General features: G+C 37.5%; 1 protein-coding gene across 2 annotated transcripts; it reads right to left on the bottom strand.

Annotated features, from left to right (window-relative positions):
* Positions 1-1,086: 1,086 nt before the first annotated feature.
* Positions 1,087-26,172, bottom strand: LOC137265949 (major facilitator superfamily domain-containing protein 10-like). Of its 2 annotated transcripts, XR_010954954.1 has the most exons (13): positions 25,886-26,172; positions 19,501-19,715; positions 17,278-17,371; positions 15,548-15,651; positions 15,025-15,183; positions 12,922-13,116; positions 12,316-12,412; positions 11,284-11,395; positions 10,402-10,457; positions 8,953-9,096; positions 8,294-8,431; positions 1,583-6,050; positions 1,087-1,481 (listed from the first exon to the last, which is right to left on the bottom strand). XR_010954954.1 is itself a non-coding variant. In XM_067801433.1 (12 exons), exons 2-12 carry the CDS (start codon positions 19,702-19,704, stop codon positions 5,950-5,952), a joined length of 1,404 nt encoding a protein of 467 aa, XP_067657534.1. In that variant the 5' UTR covers positions 19,705-19,715; positions 25,886-26,172; the 3' UTR covers positions 1,093-5,949. The 2 variants fall into 2 exon arrangements, 1 of the variants encoding a protein (XP_067657534.1); XM_067801433.1 differs by having other exon boundaries at positions 1,093-6,050.

Below are 26,172 nucleotides of genomic sequence, written 5' to 3' on the forward strand. Positions count from 1 at the left end.
GTGCGTCATCTTACAGTAACCACCCGGCTCTGTATATATCTAACGCTGACAGAAACAAATAACTCCATTCAAAATGAAGAGGAGACCCAATGATCTCAACGTGAGTATGGTTTTGCGTTATTCCAAATCATGGCGCGGGACACCAGAAATGAGCTCCACATTTTGTACCCATGTGGGGAGTCGAACCAGGGTCTTCGGCGTGACGAGTGATTGTTTTAATCACTAGGCAACTTTATTCCGAAATCCAAAGCTACCAAACGACACCAATCAATAACCAGAACTATCTATCTGACAAGTCTTTTTTCATTTTTTTTTAAGTTCTGCCCCGGAAAAGACTACCAACGCCAATTTCAATCGAATTCTTTTCCAGGGCAGAACTGAAAAAAGCAAAACGTAGTTTATTCAGAAATCTGAAACTACCAACAGACACTATACACCACCAATAAATAGTGACCGATTTCTGATGCTCTTCTCGAGAAAAGACGAATTTGCAGTGACGGATGTACCGACCCCAGGAAGGATGGAGTTGAAAATAATACGACCGCTAAATGCGTTGCGGGAGACTAGAATGATGTATCCCTTTCAAGATTATCCCACTCAAGTAACATGTATGTAGCATGTGTGTGTGTCGTTGCTTGGACTTGTTCTCACTGAGATCGGTTTTGTGGGGCCAGCCCACTGAAAAGACACACTGCAGGTTAACATTGATAACCAAGTCAGTACGCTGACTCCAAGGTGGTCAGTCCTTGTTCTGTATGTTCCGTTCTTGTCTAGCAGCACCAGGCAGGGCAACAACATGTACCATCTTTTAGGAGGAGTTTTGAATTAACCAAGACTGAACCTTCAAGCGTCTTGGCTGAGTATAATTTTACGCCGTTTTAGTAATATTCCTGCAATATCACGGCTGGTGGCACTACGACACACATTAAACCCATGTGGGGAATCATGTCCAGGGAATGCCTTGACTATTAAGCGTCCCCACTGCATCAAAGGTCTTGACTCTAGTCACATGACATAGGGGGCATTTCAGAAACAACAGTGAACGCCCAAACATATTTACCTTCTGTGCAAGATGACAAACAAACATTTGAAACAGGCAGTTTTATTAAAATATCAGGTAACAATTTGTTGTCTATATTTCATTCCAGAAAACGTGCATTTCTTCGGACACATTCCATTGTTTGCAATATTTACATCACTCTTTCCTCAACACCACAACAAGGAAAAGAAAACCATTACTTACGAGACAAAATTCCTTCAGGGTAACTTGCACTGATATTCTACATTTTTAGCAACGCAACGTATATTTAGCAACAAAAACGTAGTAAACTTATAATGGTCTATCATTTATTCCTGAATAAATACTTAAGCATAAATATGAAAAACATACCATCTTGATTAATATTATTAAACCCTTATCACGTATCACATTCTCATCAAAGATTAACTTAGTCTGTCATTACATGAAATCACAAAAGGTTCTTTAAAGGATGCTCTACATATATCATTTATCCCAATGTTAGGCAAAGCAGTATCATGATCAACATAAACGATAATTCAGAGGAAATCAAGGGAAATAAGCATATGGACTCATTTGGTATCAGTGTGAATTGCAAACATAACCACGCTTAACTTTAAGCCTTGAACAAGGTCAAGAACAGACAAGGGAGGTAACTAACAACTAAGGGGAGATAATGCATGTTTGACAAAAAATGTGCATCAGTGTATTGTTTATCAATAATTATCCAAAAACCAGTGTTAAGTAACATATATAAACTCTATTACATTAAAAACATGGAACTATAAAATATCATATTTGAACATATTCCATGTTCAGGCTACAAAACAAATATAAGACTGCATAAAAAAATTGTATGTTTCTTGAGCACATGTGTTTCAAATGTGACGAGTGCGGTTTGACTTTTTAAAAACTTTTGGATAGAAAAAAAAGTGACGAGGGAGCAAACACAATTTTATTTTTCTTTCTCAGAAATACAGCCTGGAAAGTTTAGCATGTGTTAATGAGATGTAGATTCAGTTACACTCATTCTCAAAGACACTCATTCTTATAATGTGCACAAATGGATACAGCACAATCAAAATTTTTTTTTTTCAAATGGCAATAAAAAATTAAGTGCACAAATAAAAGTGACACGCCGATGCATGTGAAACATTTCACTTTTTTTGAGCAGCCTAAATGTCTACAGAATGGTGAACATTACCTATTCTATCATCATAAAAATTGACAGTTGTCATAAGCAACTAATACATATTTTTTTTCACGGAACTGGATGATAAAAATTATAGCACAATTTTATTTATTTTTTTTTATCGTTACTTAATGACATGATACTGAAATAAACTATATAAAACCGACATAATGATTAAAAATGTTTGATGTGATGGCATTCGTTCTAAAGAAAACAGTACAAACACATACAAGTTACACCTAGTGTATGAGAAAAACCAACACAGCAGTATCGTGTTACCAGGGTGATACAAGTAAAATTATATAATAAATATTTGTATCACTGAACAGTAAATGACATGCTATTTTTGTCATGGAAGACGGCAATGTACTTTATCTATAAGTTCCCACTAAAACCAACCACCAAAAATATCATTCTCATACTTTTTTATATATCCATAAAACAACAGTCTCTCCAATGAGTAAGATATGGTGAGTGCATTTTTTCACCTGTCATATTTACATTGTGAGATCAAATCTGGAGCACACAGACTGCTGTTCAGTCTGATCATCGGCTAATATTGTCCCAGGGTCAAGACTGAAGACTGATCAGTGCCATGGCAGCCAGACATACACATACAAGATGCTACCAACCATCTTACATTCACTACTTATAAATATTCATCAACTTCAGTATACATATGCAGTATGCCACACATTGTTTTCCGCTCGTTTGAAAAGCTTGTCTGAAAATAAATATTCAAAACAATTGCGTAAACCAGTTGCTTTCTGGTTTTGTATGCTTTGAGAAAGAGCAAGGAAAAATTAGAAGTAATGGATAATATGGAGTTGTGACTTTAGTTTTGAAAAGTTCTTCATGAAATTGAACAGCATTACATAAATTTGCCATGGTGTCATAAAACATCTCCAAGTATACGGTGTCCTCAACAATTATTTATGCCAGTGTGTCTATGTCAAATCAGTATAAGAGGCAACTAACAAGTTTGGGTGGTCACTCTCGCTGACTTGGTTGACAAGTCATTGTATTCCAGCTGTGTAGAATGATGCTCATGATGTTGATCACTGGATTATCTGACCCAGACTCGACTATCTACCCCAATAAACAGCAGACTGGGGTCTTTAGATTTATTTCATGTCTGCTTATCTAGACTTACCATGGGCTTAGTCTTCAATACAGACTTGGAACAAGGCTAAACATTCGTGTTTTGATTTTTTTAATAGAGATGGCAAGATGCTGGCACAAACTGAAATTTTCTACTTTCCTTCTCATAGGAACTTGGTCAAAATAGTCACTGCATGGCAAAACTTCCTTTTTCTTTTCATTATAAGCTGGAAAGGAGTCTGCAAAACTGTCCGAAGAACTGATGATACATTCAATTAACTGAATTAGAACTCTTTCTACCACTTTCCTTTCAGCTCTTAGCATAAATTCTTTTGGAATTTTTTGTATCGTTGTATATTAGAGCATCCTACATCTAGTACCTAATGAATGCTATTTCACAGACAACTACTTACAATTGATCACTGTTGCCAAGTCACAAATATGACCTGTTATGATAATTTGAAAAAAAAACCAAAACCAAAAAGCCTTTAACAACATTGTACATAAAAAATATGAAACATGTTAAATGAGTATATTGAAACATTCATCCGTGATGAACATGCAGTATTTTCAGTTAATCCCTGGGGCACAAACTGCGCCATTATGATGACTTTCACATAAGGTATATGACCATGCACAGTTACTAAAGACTTCTTAGGGCATTCATTGCATGTTAGGTAGTTGTAAAGACGGCAGCATACTGTGTATTGTATTTGAAAATTGGTACAAAAATATCAATAATATATTCCAGCTCATATCACAACATTCCTTATCAAAGGAATATATCTCTATTTCACAATAAATGCTAACTACCAGACCTAAAGCCAAGTGATGCCACCATTCTGATCTCGCTGACTGGCACAAAATGGCAGAATTTGTCACCAGAATGTAATGTGATTTAACATCTGTTCTCGACATCATGTATACTGAGCTTGACTAAAATGAACTGCATGGAAGAAATATGTCCAGGGTGTTTATTCATATAATAGAGAAAGAAAACCCTGGATTATTGAGAATGTTGCTTAAGCCATATTTGCCAGAATAAATTTTCTAAAATTTAGACAAGAAAAATAATACAAAAACAATATAAACATAGAAATATATGGAATCAAATCTGATTTGACAAATAATTACAACAGGACAAAGTTCAGATTGATCTAGCCTTTTCTACAGCCCATAAACAAGGGTCTTCAATCTAGATTGAACAGCAAAAGAAGCGCAAATTTCATGAAAAAATGAAATTTAAAAGTAAGCATTCATGTTTTTGTCTTATATTTCAAAAACATGACCAATATCCAGAGTTTCATTTCTTTTGCTGTACAGTATACATAAAGTCAGTAATTTTGATACTTGATAAAGAAAGAGAGACAAATTTTTAATATCAAACCAAACTGGCTGAGAGAACAGTAAAAGGTCAACAAACAGACTTCAGATAGACTTATTTTGGTACTACCACTGGGTATTCCCCATTCTATTTATAGTAACTCATGTATACACTATAAATCATCACACCTGTCATGGAGTCTATACGTGTTTCTATCAAATGACATGTGAATGCTTCTAGGCCCATAAATATGGTGAAAAATGTATGTAAAAGTGTCATTCATCATTCCAATAAAGGTTTAACACAGCAATGCTCTTAGAAATATAAGGCCACCTTTGTCTCTATATCTTCGATGTTATTTATCTTCAGCGTTTGACACAATTTAACATCAACGAACCACGATACAACAGCTGATACAACAGAATCTGTATCAGTACATACAACTTCACCAATACAAGTAAGAGAAATCTAAAATCGACCCTCTGTCATCACTGGACTATTATCATTGAAAAATTCAGTTGATATGAATATGATATATTAAGAAGAACACTCTGTTTATTTCCACACATGTAAAAATATTAAATGCGTTGTAGAAAAAGTATGGTCATACATATTTCAGATAGTCAGATTTGTTGTACATAAAATAGATATAATATAGAGTATGTTATTATGAACAGTTCAAGAGGTGAAAATGTGACTTATTAAAATATTTATATGTAATATCAATAGATTACTAATCTGAATATTTTATAATTTAGAACACAAAAAAACATTTGTAATGAATTCATCATTCTTGATAACAAACTTTACAAATGATAATATCTGACAAATTTACATGAAAACTATCAATCTTTCAGTATCATTAGGGTCCCCTGAACCCCTAATTATTTTTTTCAAGATTCCTTGACAGTAAAGCAAGGGTCCTGTGAAACAACAGTGTAGAGGACTGTACCTTTTGATAATTGCTTGAGAGCCTGGAATGAGTCACTGATCATGTGGACTGACGTATGAAACTGCTCAGAAAGAAACAAACACTTAACAATATCTCCCTATGGATGAAGTGAATTTTCCTCTGCATCCATTCTCCACATTTGTGAGTACTGATATGCATACATTTGTGTGTCGGGTAAAATCTCTCGTTTGGTTTTGAATATTTGAACATTTTGATTCAGTTCTGACTTTTATCGTTTAATTTTCACATTTGCTAAAAAAGACAATATATATCTTCTGAAGCACCAGTCTTATGTTAGATGAAACAAGAATGATATGTGTGTCAGCCTATTCCAAGATGGTCGACAAATTAAACATGGCTGCTTAGTCCTCTTTCTTTTCCTTTGAAGATATCAGCAGAAGTGGAATGAGGAGTGATACAGCTCCGATATTGTAACACCAGTTGTCTCCAAGAAGCCAGAAAACTGAAAATGAAGCCATATGTCATTCAGCACATTAGAAACATTATTTGAAACTGAAACATGAGGTGTCTGTGAGTATTTGCAATGCAAGAATTAACCCCTTATCACCATTCCCTTGATACCAGTGTTAGGAATCGGAAATCAAATTCAGTATCACTTATCGTCGGACTTCTGGTGAACCATTATCAAAAATAATTGAAATGTATGTTTCTCTAATGTAATCAGCAATTTTCAGGGTTTTTCCCCAGTTTTTTTCTAATTAATGTTTTTTTATAACTAATACTGTAATGCGATGAAATGCACTGGAAAGATAACAGAATTGAAATTAAACATTGAAAATGGTTAAAATTTTACATGTTGTTGAGTGCATGTTTGATCGTGAATATTCATCAAATTTAATGGTTAGTTTACTTCATTCAAGTATGTTGTTCAAAAACAAAAAAATTCAATTAATCGAAAATATGTTTATTACAACTGATAATCATTTTCAATCTTTTGTGCACTACTACTCAATACATAAAAAGCAATGTGTAAATCAGGACCATCAACAAGACAGAGGACAGTACAAAAGAAGGCAAAGGAACCCCTGTGGCCATGTCCCAGGGGACTCCTCTGACTTTGATTGGGAAAGGCAGGGGCCATAGGTAGTGGCCCATTTTAAATTCAGAAAATGACTAGAAATCCTGAAAATGGCATATTGTCAAAGTTGTCTATCCCAATACCTGCTTACTTGTCCAGAAGAGAGATCTCTGAGCACGACATGTGCCTGAGGAAAGAGAAGATGTTCATTGTCTAAGACTTACCTTATATTACTGCAGATAAGCCGATCTCATAGATAAGATGACCCCCTAAGTTGACCCTTAAGAATGACCCAAATAGAATGTTTTGTACACATGTTGTTTTGTACAGTGATGCTAAGTGGGCTCCGCGTCTGACTTTGAGTGCTATAGCGACTAGGTGCCTGACAGTGAGGATGTGGGTTCAAATCTGTGATGGGACTCAATCCAAAATGTACTAGAATCTGTAGTATTGTAAAAACATGTACCTTTTGGCCGAGTGAGCTGTGCAAAGTTAAACCACATTGTGTAAATATTTGCCAAGCAAAAACAAATTAGAAATGAAAGGTAAATCATCTTGTAAAGTGATATTTATTTGCAAATTTGATCCCTCAACTGACAAAATTGTGTTCTCTTAGTTATGATACAATGTCGTTTTCTTACTGGTCACATGAGAAAATAACTTTCACGAAAGTGTTACACATAAATAAGCCACATGGTTTTTTGATCTTCAAATTTTGCTTATCTGCAGTAATTTACAGTACTTGGAAAGAACAGAAGGCATGGGCCAGAGAACCAAGGAAAGGAAAGCTGTTCATTGTTTAAAACTTACTTGCAGAGAAGAGGAGAGGTCCCATGGCACGGGCCAGAGCCCTGAGGGAAGGAAAGTTGTTCGTTGTTTAAGACTTACTTGAAGAGAAGAGGAGAGGTCCTGTGGCACGGACCAGAACCCCGAGGAAAGGAAAGATGTTCGCAGTTTAAGACTTACTTGAAGAGAAGAGGAGAGGTCCTGTGCCCGGGCCAGATCCCCAAGGGAAGGAAAGATGTTCGCAGTTTAAGACTTACTTGAAGAGAAGAGGAGAGGTCCTGTGGCACGGGCCAGAACCCCGAGGAAAGGAAAGATGTTCGCAGTTTAAGACTTACTTGAAGAGAAGAGGAGAGGTCCCGTGGCACGGGCCAGAGCCCCGATTAAAGGAAAGATGTTCGCAGTTTAAGACTTACTTGAAGAGAAGAGGAGAGGTCCCGTGGCACGGGCCAGAGCCCCGAGGAAAGGAAAGATGTTCGCAGTTTAAGACTTACTTGAAGAGAAGAGGAGAGGTCCCGTGGCACGGGCCAGAACCCCGAGGAAAGGAAAGATGTTCGCAGTGTAAGACTTACTTGAAGAGAAGAGGAGAGGTCCCATGGCACGGGCCAGAGCCCCGAGGGAAGGAAAGATGTTCGCAGTTTAAGACTTACTTGAAGAGAAGAGGAGAGGTCCTGTGGCACGGGCCAGAGCCCCGAGGGAAGGAAAGATGTTCGCAGTTTAAGACTTACTTGAAGAGAAGAGGAGAGGTCCTGTGGCACGGGCCAGAGCCCCGAGGGAAGGAAAGATGTTCGCAGTTTAAGACTTACTTGAAGAGAAGAGGAGAGGTCCTGTGGCACGGGCCAGAGCCCCGAGGAAAGGAAAGATGTTCGCAGTTTAAGACTTACTTGAAGAGAAGAGGAGAGGTCCCGTGGCACGGGCCAGAGCCCCGAGGGACCGGAAGATGCCCATTATGATTCCCTTCTGGTCATCCCCGCCATGTACAGATATCATAGTTGTCATGCAAGGCACAACAGTAGCTGAGGCTGGGAACAGAGTAAAACAGATTAGAGTACTGGTTTCTACTTTATCCTCAACATCATTCTTATTATTTCCCATCATCATCATCATCATCATCACCATCATCATCATTTCCTGAGACAAATTTGAGTGTATTACTGTTATGCGACAGTAGATTAATTACATGCAACAGAGAGGCTGCAAATAAAGGAAACGCTCATAAAAATATCAACCCTCATTCCTAGATTTTTCCTTTTTATGAACTAAGACACCCACAATATTTTCAGATTTTCATCCAGGTGAGATAAATACTACACTTAAGTACACTACAAGTACACTAAACTGTAATGAGTTTACAGAAAGGGAAGAAGACATGTGGCAAAAAGTCCAAGACATTATCCTTCATATTTCTTTCATAATAGGTTTTAGTTTAATCTTGTGCAAGATTAATTTGACAACAATAGTTTTGGGTGTTCCATTCAACAAACAAACGATGGTTTGGTTTTGATTTTTGTAACCACAACCAAAGCCAAACGCAGAGACTTACCATATGCAAACAGTGGGAAAACAATCGCATTGTACATTTCCCAACGTGAAATTCCCAGGATGAGGAATGCTGGGATTAGAAGCATCATTCCCCTTCTTGCCACAGACCTCTCTTTTCCCGCCTTCACTTTCCGTGTGTAGCAGCCTGAAATGAATTTAGCAAAGCTGATGGCTTGTTGCAGCAATCAACATTACCTGTAAACATACACTCACGTAAGTATCCCACTCTGACGGGGCCCACCGTCAGATACACTAACGCAATCTTGATTCGTGGATATAAGAGGTGCGAAAATCATATTTTAAAGGCAAGATTTCATTTTGTACACTGATTACTTTATTCATTAATTCAGCACAATGAAAATGCCTAATATTCCATATGAAAATGAAATTTTTGTTTACAGAAGCAATTGGCAATCATCACCCCTTTGTGTGCTCACAAGATGTGATGTCACCTTGTTTCGTGGATTATGTAATTGGTTACTTCATATCACTATACAACAGCACATGCTTTAAGTATTGACACCTAGGAAAGCAGACGATGAGATGTTAGAAAGCTGGTGCTAATAGTATCTGTTTTACTTGAAATTTTGTAAAGTTAAATTTGGTACTGTCGCATTAGTGATGTTGGGCTATTTATGTCAGTGCTAGGCAATTGGATTTAGTGTACTTTTAGTGTAATGAAGACATTCAGGAACATTCCTGTCAGCAAGGCATGGCATTATATGTACATCAAAATGATGTCACATGAGACTTATTAATGATAATTACTGCAGTCCATGAATCAAAGTATCTGCAAATTTAGGTTACAGTTCTGTATTTGAGTGTTGACAGAAAGATTTTAAGTTTGACACAGAAGGAATCCCTTTCAGTGAAATAGAGGTCTATGCAGTTCAGTAGTGATGAGGTTATCAAAATGACTTTGTACATGAATTAGAGTTATCTCCCCTGTCTTAACAAACATGGCATAATCAATCTTGATAGACAGTTTCTTGGCGGCTGACACGCTTCTCATCTACTAGCACAATGTAGTTTGGATGCCTTTTTGAAAACACTGCATTACTGCTGCTTCCAAGTGAGTCAGAGTCTTAAGCCTTGCTTGTCGTAAGACTCAACTGACGGGATCCGGTGGTCAGGCTCATTGACTTGCTTGACACATGTCACCGTATCAGATGCATTAATCGAACCTCATGCTGTTGATCACTGTATTGTCAGGTCCAGACTTGATATTTACAGACGGCCACCATATAGCATGAATATTGCTGGGTGAGGCGTTACACAACAAACCAACCAAACCAAAGCCATAATGGATTTGAGTCGTGTTCACTGACAAATCTGATAATGTAGTTCACTGTAAACTGTAAACCTGATGACAAGAGATAATGCGAATAATACACTGGTTCTTGTCTGTATACGTAGTAAAAAAACAAACAGTACATGTGAGCAGACCTACCTTGTACTAGGAACATGATCACACCGATCATGAAAAACATTTTTGCTTGTCCCCGACTGAAAGAAAAAATATTCTTGTTATAGTCATTGAAAAATGTTTAGTTTCTTGAAACATTGTGTTCCAATTTGAGATTGAAGAAATTATAAATACACATGTATCTGCAGTGAAAGTCCAAAAACTTAAAGCGATCTGATAGTAACATCAATGTTATTCAGCTAGTGTTGGTCTTAGCTGAAATCTCACATTGATGACTGGTTTATTACTAACGAGCAATCATTGGAAAAAATTGGTTATCACCATTTTAAAGATATTCCTATTCAAGCTGTTATTGCAGAAAGATATAATACGGTTTTCTGTTTTCTAGAAACTGCTTTTGTAATTGCAATTGTAGATTTCACAGCCAATGTAAAATGATACAACATGCTACCTTAAAGTGATGATTAATAATACATCATGACCATAAAGTTCTTTGAGTCTCCAAGAAGTCTTCAAACAATATTCAGACAGGACTGTATAGTAAGTGTGTCTTTTTAGATGTTTTCAGGCATTCTAAGATATGTTTCATTGCCAAGAAATTCAAAAACTATAAGAATAGATCAAAATTTTGGTTCGTGTTTTGTGTTTTGTGATCAATTATGAGAAAATGTAAACAATTGCTTGACTGATTCCTATGACCAATCTTTGACTGTTTCAATTAGTCGGAACACAGCTATATTCGACCAATCACAATGCACCACACCATACATTTCATGCCACACAGTGCGTGATTACAGCACAGAGGTAGAGATGAGATTGAGAACCCACTGGTAGAGCAAGACCTTCTTTAATACCTCCAAGCACACTGCCTGTGTTTCAGTACAGGGTGTGCCCAACTTCACCTACTTGTTGTATCCAAACCGAAAAGTCATGAGGAAGGGCAAGGTGAACTCCAGGCCGGAGTAGATGAACATGTACAGGAAATAGACAAAACCGATTCTCTGTATGGACCTCTTACCTGTGGATAAAAAAAAATTTGAATATTACCTATATCATCCCAAACTGTGTTCCACAGGAGATGTTACATGTGTGACCCACACCATCAGGGTCAGACACCTATTTCCCAGCACACAAAGTCAGCCACCTAGCAAGCTCAGCCTCCACAACTTCAACAAATAGGTGCCTAACTCTGAGGATGTGGGTTTGAATCCCGCAATGGATGCAACTCAGAAAGTATTAGAATTTGTTCATTATTAAGAAAGTGTAATCCCAAATATAACATATGCTATATTTGACCACCACTTTTTAAATGGCATTGTGTAATCACAGCTTTGGCCATGGGAGTCATGCCAATTAACACCTATCAGAGGGGTACACAAAGCCCACATTCTAGACTACCAGTTGTCTGACTTTCATTTCTGTGGAAGCCGCTGTGGTGGGCTAGCCAGCTGACTTTGTGTGCTGATGAAGAGGGGTTCCTGATTCTAGGGATGTGGGTTCGAATCCTGCATTGGCCTAGACTCGACCCCAAAAGTACTAGAATTTGTACTTTACTGAGAAAGTGTAATCCCAAATATAACATGTTTCTTTATAATATTAATAATTCATCATCTTAATACAGAGTTTTGTCCCATTATCATCCATAAAGATTCGTTAATATTCCTTATTATTATCATGATTATTATTTGATGACCTACCCATCCATATCCTTGTACATATTTTTCATGACTATTCATGATTTTTGATGACTCCACAATGGCTGCTATGTTCTAACCATAAACATAGACCTTCCTACTAACGCATGTCCCAACTATAAAGCGCAGCTGAAAGTAGTCCTGGGATGTGTCCAAATTTTCTATTACCTCATCCTACCCATAAACCCACTTCAGTTAAAAAATCCAGTTTCTTCAGATATCTTGTGAAAATGTTGGCACTTACTTTCTGATCCAATATTCTGCACAGGTTGAAATGAAAAGATGGACTTTGGGTTGATGAAGTTGCCTGCATTCTCCCATATATATGATTTATCTTGTACCTGGCAGAGCAGGAAAATAACACATATGGCTGATTAAATACCATGACAACTCTTCATGTAACATGATCAATATTGTGACTATATCATAATATATCATATACATAACCTTGACAGAATTCGAAAAATACCATGACAAAATCTCATAATCTGAAGATATCTGATACATGCAACAATCTTTGATAAATGCCATGACTCATTTATGACGAAATTTGGTAAGTATAACGACATGCTCTTCACAACATTTTGATAAATATCATGACACTTTCTTGATGATATATTTGTGCAGAGAGGTTTAAATTCGTCAATAACTGGTGTTGACATTACTATGCAGAAAGCAATGAATTACACGGGACTGAAACTGTCAGTTTTCGTAATAGGATGGATCATGGATGATTGCGAACATTCCAGTTAAAAAGAAAATTGACAAGGGCCTGCAAATATTTGAAACTGCCAGCCCAATACTATAACAACCAGCGGGTCAGTGGTTATTTCAAATGCTGGACACACACCCTTTTAGAACTTGGTAGAGTCTCCTCGATGAACAAGTATATGAAGACAATATCAGATGCCGCCAGGACGAAGGCAAAGAGGGCTGGCAAAATGTAGAACACTCCCTTTGTTTCGTGCTTCGTCAGGGCAGAGAAGGCTCCTCCTACCATTGGTCCAATGATGAATCCCAATGAGAATGCAATGCCAATCATAGCCTGCGAACAGAAAGATGCCAGACTCATACCTAATGTTTGTTTGTTTGTTTGTTGTTTAATGCATCACTAAACAATATTCTAGACCAGACAATCCAGTGATCATCATCATGAGCGTCGATCTATGTAATTGTCCGTTTTGATGTTACAGTAACACTCAATTTCTGAACATATCTAGGTCTGAGATAATAAAAACAAATTAATTTATAATTTAAAGGAGCTGCAGAGATCTCAAAGGGTGAAGAAATCTAGACTTATTTTATTTAAGCTTCAACATTGCAGTAAGGGTTTCCCGGAAACAAGAATAGTGTGGTTCAGGCTAGATTAATGGATTCCCTTTTTAAGATTATTCACTTATTTAGTGAGTGAGTGAGTGAGTTTAATTTTATGCTGCACTCCGCAATATGATGGTGGTCTGTATATTATTGTGTCTGGACCATACAATCCTGTGATCAACAGCATGAGCATTGATCTACACAATAGGATACAATGACATGCTTCAGCCAAGTCAGTGAGCCTGACCACCCCGTCTGTTGCCTTGACAAGGATGGGCTACTGAAGGACATTTCTAACCCAGATCTTCATAGGTCCAATACCTTACAAGACCATCCAATCAAAGTCATATTCAAAAAAATAAGTAGACCAAAAACAAAATTGTTTTTTTTTCACAAAAGTTTAGTCCTTGATGGGTTTTCGGAAAAGAGACATAAATACAAATATCTAATGATTAAACACAGTGTGTTTATGTTCAAAATCAGACAGGAGTTTGGGAGGTTTTCTTTGAGCTTGAAGGTGAGATCATAGTCTCACTATAACAACTGATTAAGAAATTATCACTCCAGGTGAGCTACTGCAATGTAAACTGCGATACATAAGGCCACACGTGTCATCCATATTACAATACATTTAGGAACACAAAACAGTATTGACAAAAACACTTTAACAAGATCATTTCTACATCCGTAAAACTGTCGCACCAGATCTTCAGAGTCAATAGCATCAATTGTGTGGGGTATTAACAATGTGTAGCCTTGTATTGATAAATACACCTGTTTCATTAGCTACATCTGTTTTCAGCTTCATTACACCACCCTCAGGACAATGGCCACACTTACAATGAACTACAGCTGTTAATCTGCGTACAACATCAATTTAGACACCTACATGCAGAACTTTCAGTGCTATTACATCTGTGTATCACACACCTTAGAGACAGTTACACTTTGTGTTTTCCAGGATATTTATATTTTATCAATAAGTGTTGATACATTTGATATCAGAAGACATGAGGGTGAGATTCTGTTTGTCATTAAAAAAAAATCACTCTTCATTAGTTTTCAATGAAAAATGGACATCTCTGCGCTCAGTATTGCCATTAAACTTGCAGTGCAGCCATTTCATGGCATTGTTATCTCATCAGGTTACTGACGTCATAGCATTGTGATTTCATCAGGATTTCAACGTCATATCTCCAAGGAGATATCATTTGATCTCACACAAGCAATATTTCCTAAGGAACACATGACAAATCTGTGTATTACATCACTTAAACCACATTGACACTAACCCATAATGTAGTTATGTTTATGTGTAACATCACTTTTAGCGGCTCATATGACGACCTTGTCATACAGATACCCCTCAAATGTGTAAGCCACCGAAAGTCATAAAGTTCTGGGTTAGAACTAATCTTCAGCAACCCATGCACTTCGTAAGAGGTGACTAATGAAACTGGATGGTCAGGCCTGCTGACTTTGTTGGCACGATGTTTACTGGATTGTATGGTCCAGACTCAATTATTAATGGACTGCCGCCATATTGCTGGAATATTGTTGAGTGCAGCATTATATGCCCATGAAACACAAACCTACAGTCAATAATGAACACATCTGTTCCTGTTGTTAAACTCACCATGCCCCTCCCCCTTTTCTCCTTATTAGAGACATCGGCGACGATGGCAGTGCAGAGTCCAATGTTACCCTTGCTGATGCCGCCGACGAAGCGAGCAACAACGAACAATGCAAAATTGTGTGACAGCATCCAAAGGACGTATGATAATGCCACACCAACCTACACAAAATGAAAAATATATTATACTTAGCCATACAATCACTTGGGTGCAGATGACATTTTTTGTTTTCCAAGAAATATGTCAGGATACGAACTGAATATAATTATTTAAAAATTAAAATTTTAAAATTTACCCTAAAAAAATGATATACAAATTGAATTTTAAAATTTAAGGCCAGAGTGTCCTCTAAATAAAAACAATGAAGTCACAGTGAGATATAAATTTACAACAGGATATTTCTCTGAACCTTCACTGTTTTCTTGGTTAATTTCATTGGGTTTCAATGTGTCCCACAAAAATCTCGTGATACTGAAAACATGTTTGTCAAATCAGGAATCTGGCCATGATGTCAAAGTGACATACCATACATAGTAGCATCATTTGGCGCCGCCCATATACATCAGATGCAGCGCCGATAATTGGTGAGGATAAAAACTGCAGGAAGGAAAATAGGGAGCTCACCAATCCTGAAAAACAAAAAGTTGTTACCATGGCTACATTTTGAGGTGAGACGAAATGTTTGGGAGAGGCATTATGAAGACAGAGACACCAGCTGTCCATCTGGAAAGAACCACAAAAACAAATATTTCACTTCAAGGTCAGAACCAAGACATATTGCAAGTGGAAAACAAAGATATGTGATGTGTATGGATGTCCCGATACACAAGTTTCATGAATCAATGTTTCTCGATACCCATGTCACAATCTTGATAAGTATAACGATTTTATACCTAATTTTTCTGCACTGTTACGTAAATTTTGTTAGATTTTGAACAATAATATTTCATATTTTATAATTGGCCTTGAAAAGATCAAAAGATCAACATTTTTTATTCTCAGTTCTAATTTTACATATTTGTGCATAAAAAATTTAAAATTGGAACTCTCATAACATCAAAAAGCAAATATACAATTGCAAAACGTAAATGATGCATAAACACATATAAACCAATATTTTCAAAACTAAATATTGATAGAGTCTTAAAGGCATCCATAACGGTATCATCTTACAAAAAGTATCGAGGCATCATGGCATTCATATTGATCTGACTCGAGACACATGTTGGTCAGTGACCAGTGCAGCTTCAACTTACTCTTTACAGAGGACTACACAAGACTGCACAGGACCGAACACAACCACATAAACATACATATCAGTAAACAATGTTAAGCCCCATAAAAGCCGCAGAAGGAGGCAGCTCACTACCAGCACACAGTCAGATGTCTAACCCACTCAGCCACCAAGGCTTCAACAAACTGGAAGTCTGACAACTGTTAGTCTAGATCAGGGACGTGTGTGCCCCTCTGACAAGTGCAAACCTCCTCAAGACATGAGTTGTTGTATCAGTGTGAAGGATAATTTGTAATTATAGCTAAAATGGATAGAATTATCATTAAAATGTTCATGTTTTCAGGAATGACTGGGCCACATCAGCTTGATAATGCCCCCTAATTGCTTGATGACGTGTCATTATCAAGGACATCATAAGTAGCTCAGCTCTTGATGTTCAATCACCTACGGCTCATTTGAACTTTGGTTCCATGTTGACGACATTTCTCTCTGAGATTCATCACATGTATCTGTGCCATCATGCACTTTCTTATCGATGCCAACCTTAACAATTGTACCATAAATTACAACATGCAGCACTGAAACATTCTTGAGCATTGAAAAAAATGGCAGATGATAATATAGGCAAAGGTTAAGGTCGAATGTTGTCACCCTCATTAGCGACATCACCTGTTTTGCTCTGTGATGTTTCAATATTTGTAAAATGTGCGTCAGTGACCTCCATCGTTTGTTGTTAGCAGTCAGTGCTTCAATACTGATACCATGGTTTGTTCTTATTTCATAAAAAATTCTATCCATTTTGGCTATAATAACGGTAATGCTATTTTTTGCAGAAGCCCTCAGTCTTTTCATCTGACATCTTCGTCTGGCAGTAAATGAAAGACCTCAGGCTTCTGCAAATGACAATGCCCTGAAAAATAGCGTTACTCTTTTATTATCCAGTGAGATAAGAACAAATATATCACACTGCTGTGGGCCTAAATTTGCAAATGACAGGATACAAAGAATAATTGCCTCTCACCTCCCAGAAATACGGAGTCAGCCTCTTCCTCCTTGATTCCGATCAAGGATCGGAAACCTGAAGATGTTTTCCGCAGCAGGTTGTACAAGCCAGTCTGGAAAGAGAACAATGGAAAGGGGAATTATTTCATGGTTTGCAAAATACTATGACTATAAATGAATTAGGGAATAAAGTTTTATGCTGCTTTTAGCAATATTCCAGCAATATCACAGTCTGGGACTCGAGAACTGGGTTTCACACATTCTACCCAAATGGGATTCAAACCTCTGACTTCAGTTTGCTGAGCGAATGCTTTAATCATCTGATGACCCCTCAACCCAATAGAAATCAAGACGGCCGTACTAAGGTGAGTATGTGTGTGAGTTTAGTTTTACGTCGCACTTAGCAATATTCCAGGTACATGGTGGCAGTCAGTCACTCGTTTTTATGATTCAAAAGTCACACAAATGCAATTATACGACCAATAAACATTCTCAAAACTATCATGGCATAATGATATAAAGGAAACACATCACCACCAAAATTACTGATCATGGTCATCGAAATTGCCGATCGTATCTGGTGAATGGGTTTACAAAAAGTGTACCTCAACATGTCATATTGCGAAGTTTGAATTGCGATATAACGGTTAACCAATACTATTGCTGACCCATAATGACCTGACTCAAAGCATGTGAGTTGGCATGAACTGGGGAAAACCCCTTGCTATTCAGTGTCATACACTAAAAAAGTGTATCTACAGGCACCAGCAGATGTTATGCATGGTGCCCAAAATCGTAGCATCCAAACAGGTTATGCACTCTTTGATTGCAAAACAGACATTACTCATGGCAGGGGTAAATTATCAGGTGAGATATCTATTCTGCATTTCTTGAATTATGCTGTCAGTAGTGGATGAAAATGTTGAGTTACTATTTTAAAAAGATACAAAAACATAAAGGAACTGATTAAGTGAAACTAACACCTTTCTGAGTCTATGTCTTTTTCCTCTTTCTTTCAACAACTGAAATTTCACAAAGGGCATTTATATTACAAACAGAGCTTTGGAGAAAACAATCTACACAACATGATATTTCCTCAACTGCATCTATTTTTCATACTGCAGTACTCATCTCAAAGTTTTCTTTGTCAGACTTTTCTTTTTAAAACATTCACTGATCTGTGTTTTGAATGTTGTATCATTATTCTGTTTTTAACTATCAAGAGTAATATTATAATATGCTGATATGTCTAAGTCTTGCAGTGATGGTAGAAACAGTTTCGGAGCTATGAAATATGAATGTTTCTCAGAGGATTTATTGGTGAATGCTAAGGATGTACAAGTGAACCCCTACACGCTAGAACCTGTGAGTAATAATAGTGACAATGATCACAAGGATGATCCCCAGCTAGGATGCATGGAACACAATGGACTACAAAAGAGATGATTTGTTTTGGTATGTTTAGTTACTGCATGTCACAACATCCTCCTGTAGTCTTCAAATAGCCTATAGACATGAATCAACATGTCACAGGTCCTTTGAATCTGTCACATGCTTCCAGTTTACGCTGCACAATACAAGGTTCAAAATTAACACTTAGAGGTTGCAAATTTGCTATTCAAAATCTTAGTTTGCAACCTAAAGAAAACACAGTGTAGAAACAACTTGCTAACTGGTATTTTTTGTGAAACTGCTTATGTTCATCAATTTTCAGAGGAAAGATCCCCACTTGTGCACTTTCACATGTAAATTTACCTAAACTGGTATTTTACCTTCCCACAAAATGTTCAGCATGTTCACTAAAGCGGAAGATTTTAGCTGAGTGAGTGAGTGAGTGAGTGAGTGAGTGAGTGAGTGAGTGAGTGAGTGAGTGAGTGAGTTCGCAAGCGAGCTTTCAAGAACATTCCAACAATATCATGATGGAGGACACCAGAAATGGGCCTTACACATTATACCTACATGGGAATCTAACCTGGGCCTTCATTGTGCGACAAGCTAACGCTTTAACCACTAGGCTACCCCACCGCTTCCTGAGTCATATGAATTATAACTACGAGGTAACGTAGAGCAAACCAATACAATCTGCTCTTGCATTCGGTAATCACATGTTGAACATTATAACAATCATAATCTTGATATGGATATCTATAACAGACTTCATAGAATGATTATTTAGAACATGTGGACAATGGGGAAAACATGTAAACATCAACTGCTGTCAAATCAAGGGGACAGAACTTACATTATCAGTTTCTCCATAATATTTCAGCAATCCCGGGAGGAGTGGTAGGATCACAGTGAAGGCGATGAGATCGAGGAGAAGCATGAGAAACACCCGTGTGTAGACGCGATTCATCCGTTTTTCCTCCTCAGGCGTCATGCTCCGAACGTCAGTGAGGACGTCCTTTGAGTTGTTATTGACCTTTGCTGATGTCGTACTGGCCATTGTGGCAGTGTCTGAAAAAAAAGATATTCTATATTAATGATAATATACAAAGTCAGGAGGAAAAACATTTTTCAGAAACAATTTAAACAAGTAGCTGATGAAAGCCTGCATTGCTGATCAGAGTGGTCTTCGAAGAAAACACTGAAGAAAATATTGGAAATTAGATTTTTGCCTCATGTTTTGAAAAAAATATTTACAATTCTACATAATCATGATGATAGCTGAAGTTAAATATTAAACTATAGAAAATATGTATCAAAATCCATGAAAGCTCTGTTGAAAATTTATTTGCAGAGGCCTTAACTCCTGGATTGCAACTCAGGAGGCAACAGGCAAACACTTTATCCAATGGACTACCCAACCGCTCCCCCCGGGACATGAACAAAAACAGGGACAAATATCTTCATAAAGCTGACACCGATCAGAATGAAACAGATGAACATGTGTGAATGGGTGCATCTGCTGCTTCCAATCCATATTGGTGTTACATAGTGCGGAAATACCATGCAAGTCTATCATCTATACCCTACACAGACACAGTGAGTGAACTCTTAGTTGACCGGTCCATGTTTTGCTATTAATTTTATCATTATACAAACATTTGTACAGCACTGGTATCCAGCTCAGATTCTCAAAAGCAGTTTGTTTTTCCTCAATCACTGGATGTCAATCTCAGCTGCACGTCATATCATCAATCCCAACTCCCTGGGGATCATACAACTCTTGGAGCCACTAGGTGCACCGAGTCAAAGTGGCTTTCCTATTCTTATGAGGTACCATCACAGCTGGGTGTACTGGGAAACATAGTCACAGTACTTTGTCCATGTTTACTGAATGTTGCTTCACATATTGATGTGGCCACCGTCTGATCATACACCAACAGGGTTGTGTACTGTACACTAGGGACAACACTGAAAGAGTCGGCACACAAAGTTGACTCCAAGGTTTTTAAGCCTGCTCACAGGTGGGTTCAATCTCATTACCTCAAGCTGGCTGGAGCTCCCCCACCACACGCCCCTTAATTCTGTGATCCAGGCTGAGAAACAACAATTTTTCATGATATCCAAAAAAATATGCAGTGACAAATTTTAATCACAAACCTGTCAGGTCAAACAGAAGCTATGTTATCACTGTATTTGTGAACCCAACCAGTTTACAGCCATTGCCACCATGTTTGTGCAAACGATTCAATAAAACCTTCACGTCACACCTGAATGGACTCACAGGTGTCAGAACAATTCATTTTTGCAATGGAGATCTGTTCACAGTGCCAAACACATTCTGAATACATTTAAAGTCCTGTTGATGGTAGACTGACAACTAGTCTCTGAAATGAACATATTTTACAGAAAGAGCACTTCATAGTAAAAGAATATATATATATTGAATAGGAGCCCTGATACTGTCTTTATTTTCAGCCTGAAGCTGTGGAAATCTAGACTTGCCACAAGGCTATGCAGACAGCAAAGGGTGTATCTAGGGCTGGGTATTGATATATGTAGTAGAGATTGATAATTGTTTAATAAATATTGATTGACGACATATAAATATTGGAGAAGCAACTTTAAGCAAAGTATCTCTCTCTCTCTCTCACACACACACACAAAAAAAAAAAACCCAAAAAACAAAAAAAAACTATCAACAATATTCTGATCACCAATCTTTCAGCCAGTGCTGGTATAAACACAGCATATATTCTGAATCACAATGAAAAAACCAAAACAATCTTGATGTTTCAGTACGCATTGTACTACAACTGAACTATCATAGAATGCAATGTAAATTTATAATAAATTCATACTGCCACATTTCTGCATTTGGATTTATTAACTAGAACACATAATCAATACTTGACAGATGCTAGGGTTACAACGAATCAACAATAAGGTTTGTTCTGGTTTATTGTGTAATGCTACAGTCAACAACATTCCTGCAATATGCAGTGTGTAATGCTACAGTCAACAACATTCCAGCAGTATGCAGTGTGTAACACTACAGTCAACAACATTCCAGCAATATGCAGTGTGTAACACTACAGTCAACAACATTCCAGCAATATGCAGTGTGTAACACTACAGTCAACAACATTCCAGCAATATGCAGTGTGTAACACTACAGTCAACAACATTCCAGCAATATGCAGTGTGTAACACTAGTCACGAACATTCCAGCAATATGCAGTGTGTAACACTACAGTCACGAACATTCCAGCAATATGCAGTGTGTAATGCTACAGTCACGAACATTCCAGCAGTATGCAGTGTGTAACGAGCAAACATTAACCAAGCAGTTTTAACAACAGAAAATTAGAACACAAGCATCCAAATTCATTGCGTATTTGAGGTAATTTGTGTGACAAATATGTGTCAAATATGCAGGTTTTCTGCAAACACTGTATATGTATGGTGGCAGTCTGTAAATAATCAAGCCTGGACCAGGCAATCCAGTGATCAACACCATGAACATCGATCTATGCAACTGAGATATGATGACAAGTCAGCAAACCTGACCACCCGATGCCATAAGTCACATTTAATGACAAGCATAGGTTGACCAATACTAACCCGAGTCACCATGTGTTCAACAATTATCCTAATTTTCCTCTGACTGATTAAATAAATTGTACCCACCTCAGTCGAACTCAGCTGGGTATCTGGACATGTTCCATCAATTGTAAAAATATTATGAAGTTTAAATGTTATTTATATTTGATCTGTAATATGAGAAACAAAAAGAAAGACTGCAAAGTTGCCTTGTTCATGTGCTGAAATAGAACCTCTCAATATACCTCCCTTACCACCAAAATAAAAGCTAAAATTTGACGTTTTTGTTTGTAGGCATGTAACATGTAATATTTTGACTATTTACAAAATTTCAAGCGTTCTCATATAGACTTCATAAGAACCAAGTTTTCACTTAAATATTTGCTTAATTTACCACAAACGCTTACTATCTGTACCACTGTATATCACAGCTGATGCAGCAATATGGTAACTGCTGTCAAAATAAACCAATCCCCTTACCTCGTTTTAACAGTAGTTTGTCCATTCTGATTTACACATTTCACAAATGACTGAGAGAAAAAAAATACAGTTCGCTACGTCTGTGTCAGCTCACTATAAGCATCCTTATCGTCAGTAAGTTCCTTATATACATATACTGAACCGCTAAAAAATATACCACTCCCTTTTTGAAATTGGTAATCAGTTTAATTCAAATACATGTAAATAACATCATAATTATTGGAAAGATTTCAAAATTGACATGTGTGATCATCAATACATATAGACGAATTTCAGATTTCAGAGAAATTCAAGTCAATATGATGACGGTAGGCGCAACAGTGGGATTGGAAAATTAGTACCATGTATAACCTGCTTGTGCGTTGACAACAACGTTGCATTGCCTGTACATGGAGTGGATGATTGGTTCATGAGGCACATCACTGAGCCTCTTCTGAATTGCGCGTGTTTTATGAGGTTTAAGTCTGCACTGAGTGCAGGCCATTGACGAGTTTGTACTTCATGTTGACCATTTTGCTCACTTCCGCCACGTGTCTCTTTCCAGGATACAATCATCTGCAAAATGCTCCCCGCGTCATCGCCACACTTTCACACTGCCATCAGCCATCGAGACACAATACCGACTTTCATCAGAGAAGACTACAGTCTGCCACTCCCGGTGACACCAATTTCAATGATGTGTGGCCCACTGAAGATGAACACGACGATGTTGAACAGTGAGGATCGGAACCCAGCGAGGCCTGCAACATCTAACGTTTCTCTGCCTCAAACCCCTCCGCACTGCGTCGGTGCTGATTGGTCTCTGGTGATTGGCATTGGTTGTCTGTGCAGTTTTCCCCGCGATAGAAATTTGCAGGTGATGATGGACAATCTGCCAATTTTGCCTGAACATTGTCACAACATCGTCTTCCACTGCGAGGACAGTCTACTGTACATCCAGTGGCTTAGACTCGTTGCTGCAGGCGGTATAATGAACATGAACAGAAAATGATTTGCAACAAGTCTTGCAGCGTTTAGTCTTCCTGCAGCTTGGTTCCCTCTGTTCCTTTGATAATAGTTGCATGTCCTTACTGTCGAACAGTGAATGATTCGGTGCATGTGCAGTGGCTCTTCTTACAGGGATGACTCCTTGGGATGCACATGCAGTATCATCCTCATAAAGTATGCACAAAAAACTCTCTCCATCATTATTTTAGTTTCTGTGTTTTGACATGTTTTTTATATCACATACAGAGTCTGAAACCAAATATGAACCAAGCCTAGCTAACATTTAAAGAGTGAAAAATAATTAAACTTGACATAAAACATATCTGGCAAAACATTTGGTAGGTGATGTTTATTTTGCAGTTCAGAATATTTTGGCTAAGAAATACAAGTGTCCAAGACAAAAAACACACCAAGAAATAGTTCGTTACATCCATCACCGTATCATCAACACAGTTCACTGTACTGACAACCAAAATGTTGTATTTTGGATGTAAGTGATGTATTGAAATACTGATCTAAGGCTTGAGAGATATACAAGAATCTCTATGAAAACATAGTAACCACGTTATATAAGAAATTGTTATCCATAAAGTTGGTCCAGTAATGGATAAGTTTGATGTTTGTGTCGGCAAACTTGAACTGGTAAAAAATGGGGGAGATAGTACACCAGCAGTCTACAGTTTCCCAATTACTGATACTGACATTACAACAAATATTACAAAAAAATTTTAGGCCTGTAACAGTATAACGAATACACTATGTGGCGAATGATATTTATCACGAACACTGAGTAACAAAAACGAATAATTATTCGCCAATATAATATTGTACAATGTAATTAAGTGATTGATGCACTATACGGAACCCCCATGTTGACTGTTGATTTGCTATGTGATATAGTGATCTAACATGACACTCAAATTTGGTGTGTAATTGACTAATAGTTATAGTCCACAGTACCATGTGCAGCCATTGTAAACTAACATGACTTGCACTACTGCAGTGCTAGTACATATTCAATTCTTGCAAATCTCACTTTCATAAGGACTCAAGTAAAATATGCTCAAATAAAATTTTTTAAACATTCACATTCATATTTGATTTTGGTGACCATGAATAACGAATTGTATTCCTAAAGGGCTACGGTTCCATTCACTGAATATGCAAGTGTATTGTATATACACATCACTTGACCTCCAAGACTCCTGCAGCGGCTTCTGGCTCTTGTGGTGGCCGTTATCAAAGATGTCATGTGTTTCGATGGAGCCTAAATGGTACCCAACAAGAAACCTATTTTCCTTACAACTATGTGAGTCAAAGAATTAACTGTGAGTACCTACAAAAACAGATTATATGTTGCACAATATTCCATACAATCAGTAGTGCATGTGTAATCCTCTTTATAAACATGTCAGTCTTAGTTTTGAACTTATGAAGGTTTTAATCCGACATCAGCAAATGTCATTTAACAACAAGCTAGATAAAACATTACAGATTACAAAGTTTCACTCATCTGTGAGACTGATAATTCCTTTTCAGTTTGTGTGTCCCAGTGTTTGAATTGTCAATCTTACTATGCAGTAACTGTATTCATTTACCATAAGTCAGTCACATTCACAAAGCATGTGTGTCACTACACATAAGATATGTTGTCAGCAGACATTTGTATTAGATTTGATTTCCAAGAAAGCAAGAAATCATTTTGCACAAATATTACCAATTATGCTTAATTTAACCAAGCATCTAACTTCCAACCCTAATTGATGCTAAGATTGTCAGCATCTAAAGTACGGTGCATGCTGCAATATGGTCTTCACTTTCTCATGGAATAGTATCTTCGCAAACATCAGCAGTTTGTGTTAATACATCATATTTTACACGGCCCTGTGCTTTGAGAAACCTCAAACACCATAAAATACATTTTCAGTGAATACTATGAACTCCTTTAGTCAAGTTACTGTTACTGGTATGTATACAGATCACAAGATCAGTAAACGCGTCAATTATGCTACAGAACAGCTGCCACTTGTCTGTTTACCTCAGTAATAACTCATATCCTTAAATCGTTACTGCATAAATGTTTATCAATAAGTAAATAACGGTCCCTTTCCAACATTGAATCTTTGTGTAGAGTCGAATTGAAAGACCGTGTTCAAAGCTAGTGTACATACCTGCGTCTATGACTCGTGGCAAACCGTGACTGTGACTCAAACCACTGCTAGACAACCTGCACTCTGTCACTGCGATATCCCCCGTGGCTAAATGTTTACAAATCAACCGCCCTAAAAGTCCCTCCTCATTGAAACACGTCAGCCTTTCTCACAGAGCATGACACTGCATATCACTTGACTGGAACATCGATTTCTATACTGTCCCGCGTTCTATATAAACTCTTCTACAGACTGGCGATGGCGATTGTCATTAAACTATGACACAATGCTCAGAGCTTTAACAGAAT

The sequence above is a fragment of the Haliotis asinina genome, chromosome 15 (genome assembly GCF_037392515.1).
Source record: "Haliotis asinina isolate JCU_RB_2024 chromosome 15, JCU_Hal_asi_v2, whole genome shotgun sequence".
NCBI lineage: Eukaryota > Metazoa > Mollusca > Gastropoda > Lepetellida > Haliotidae > Haliotis > Haliotis asinina.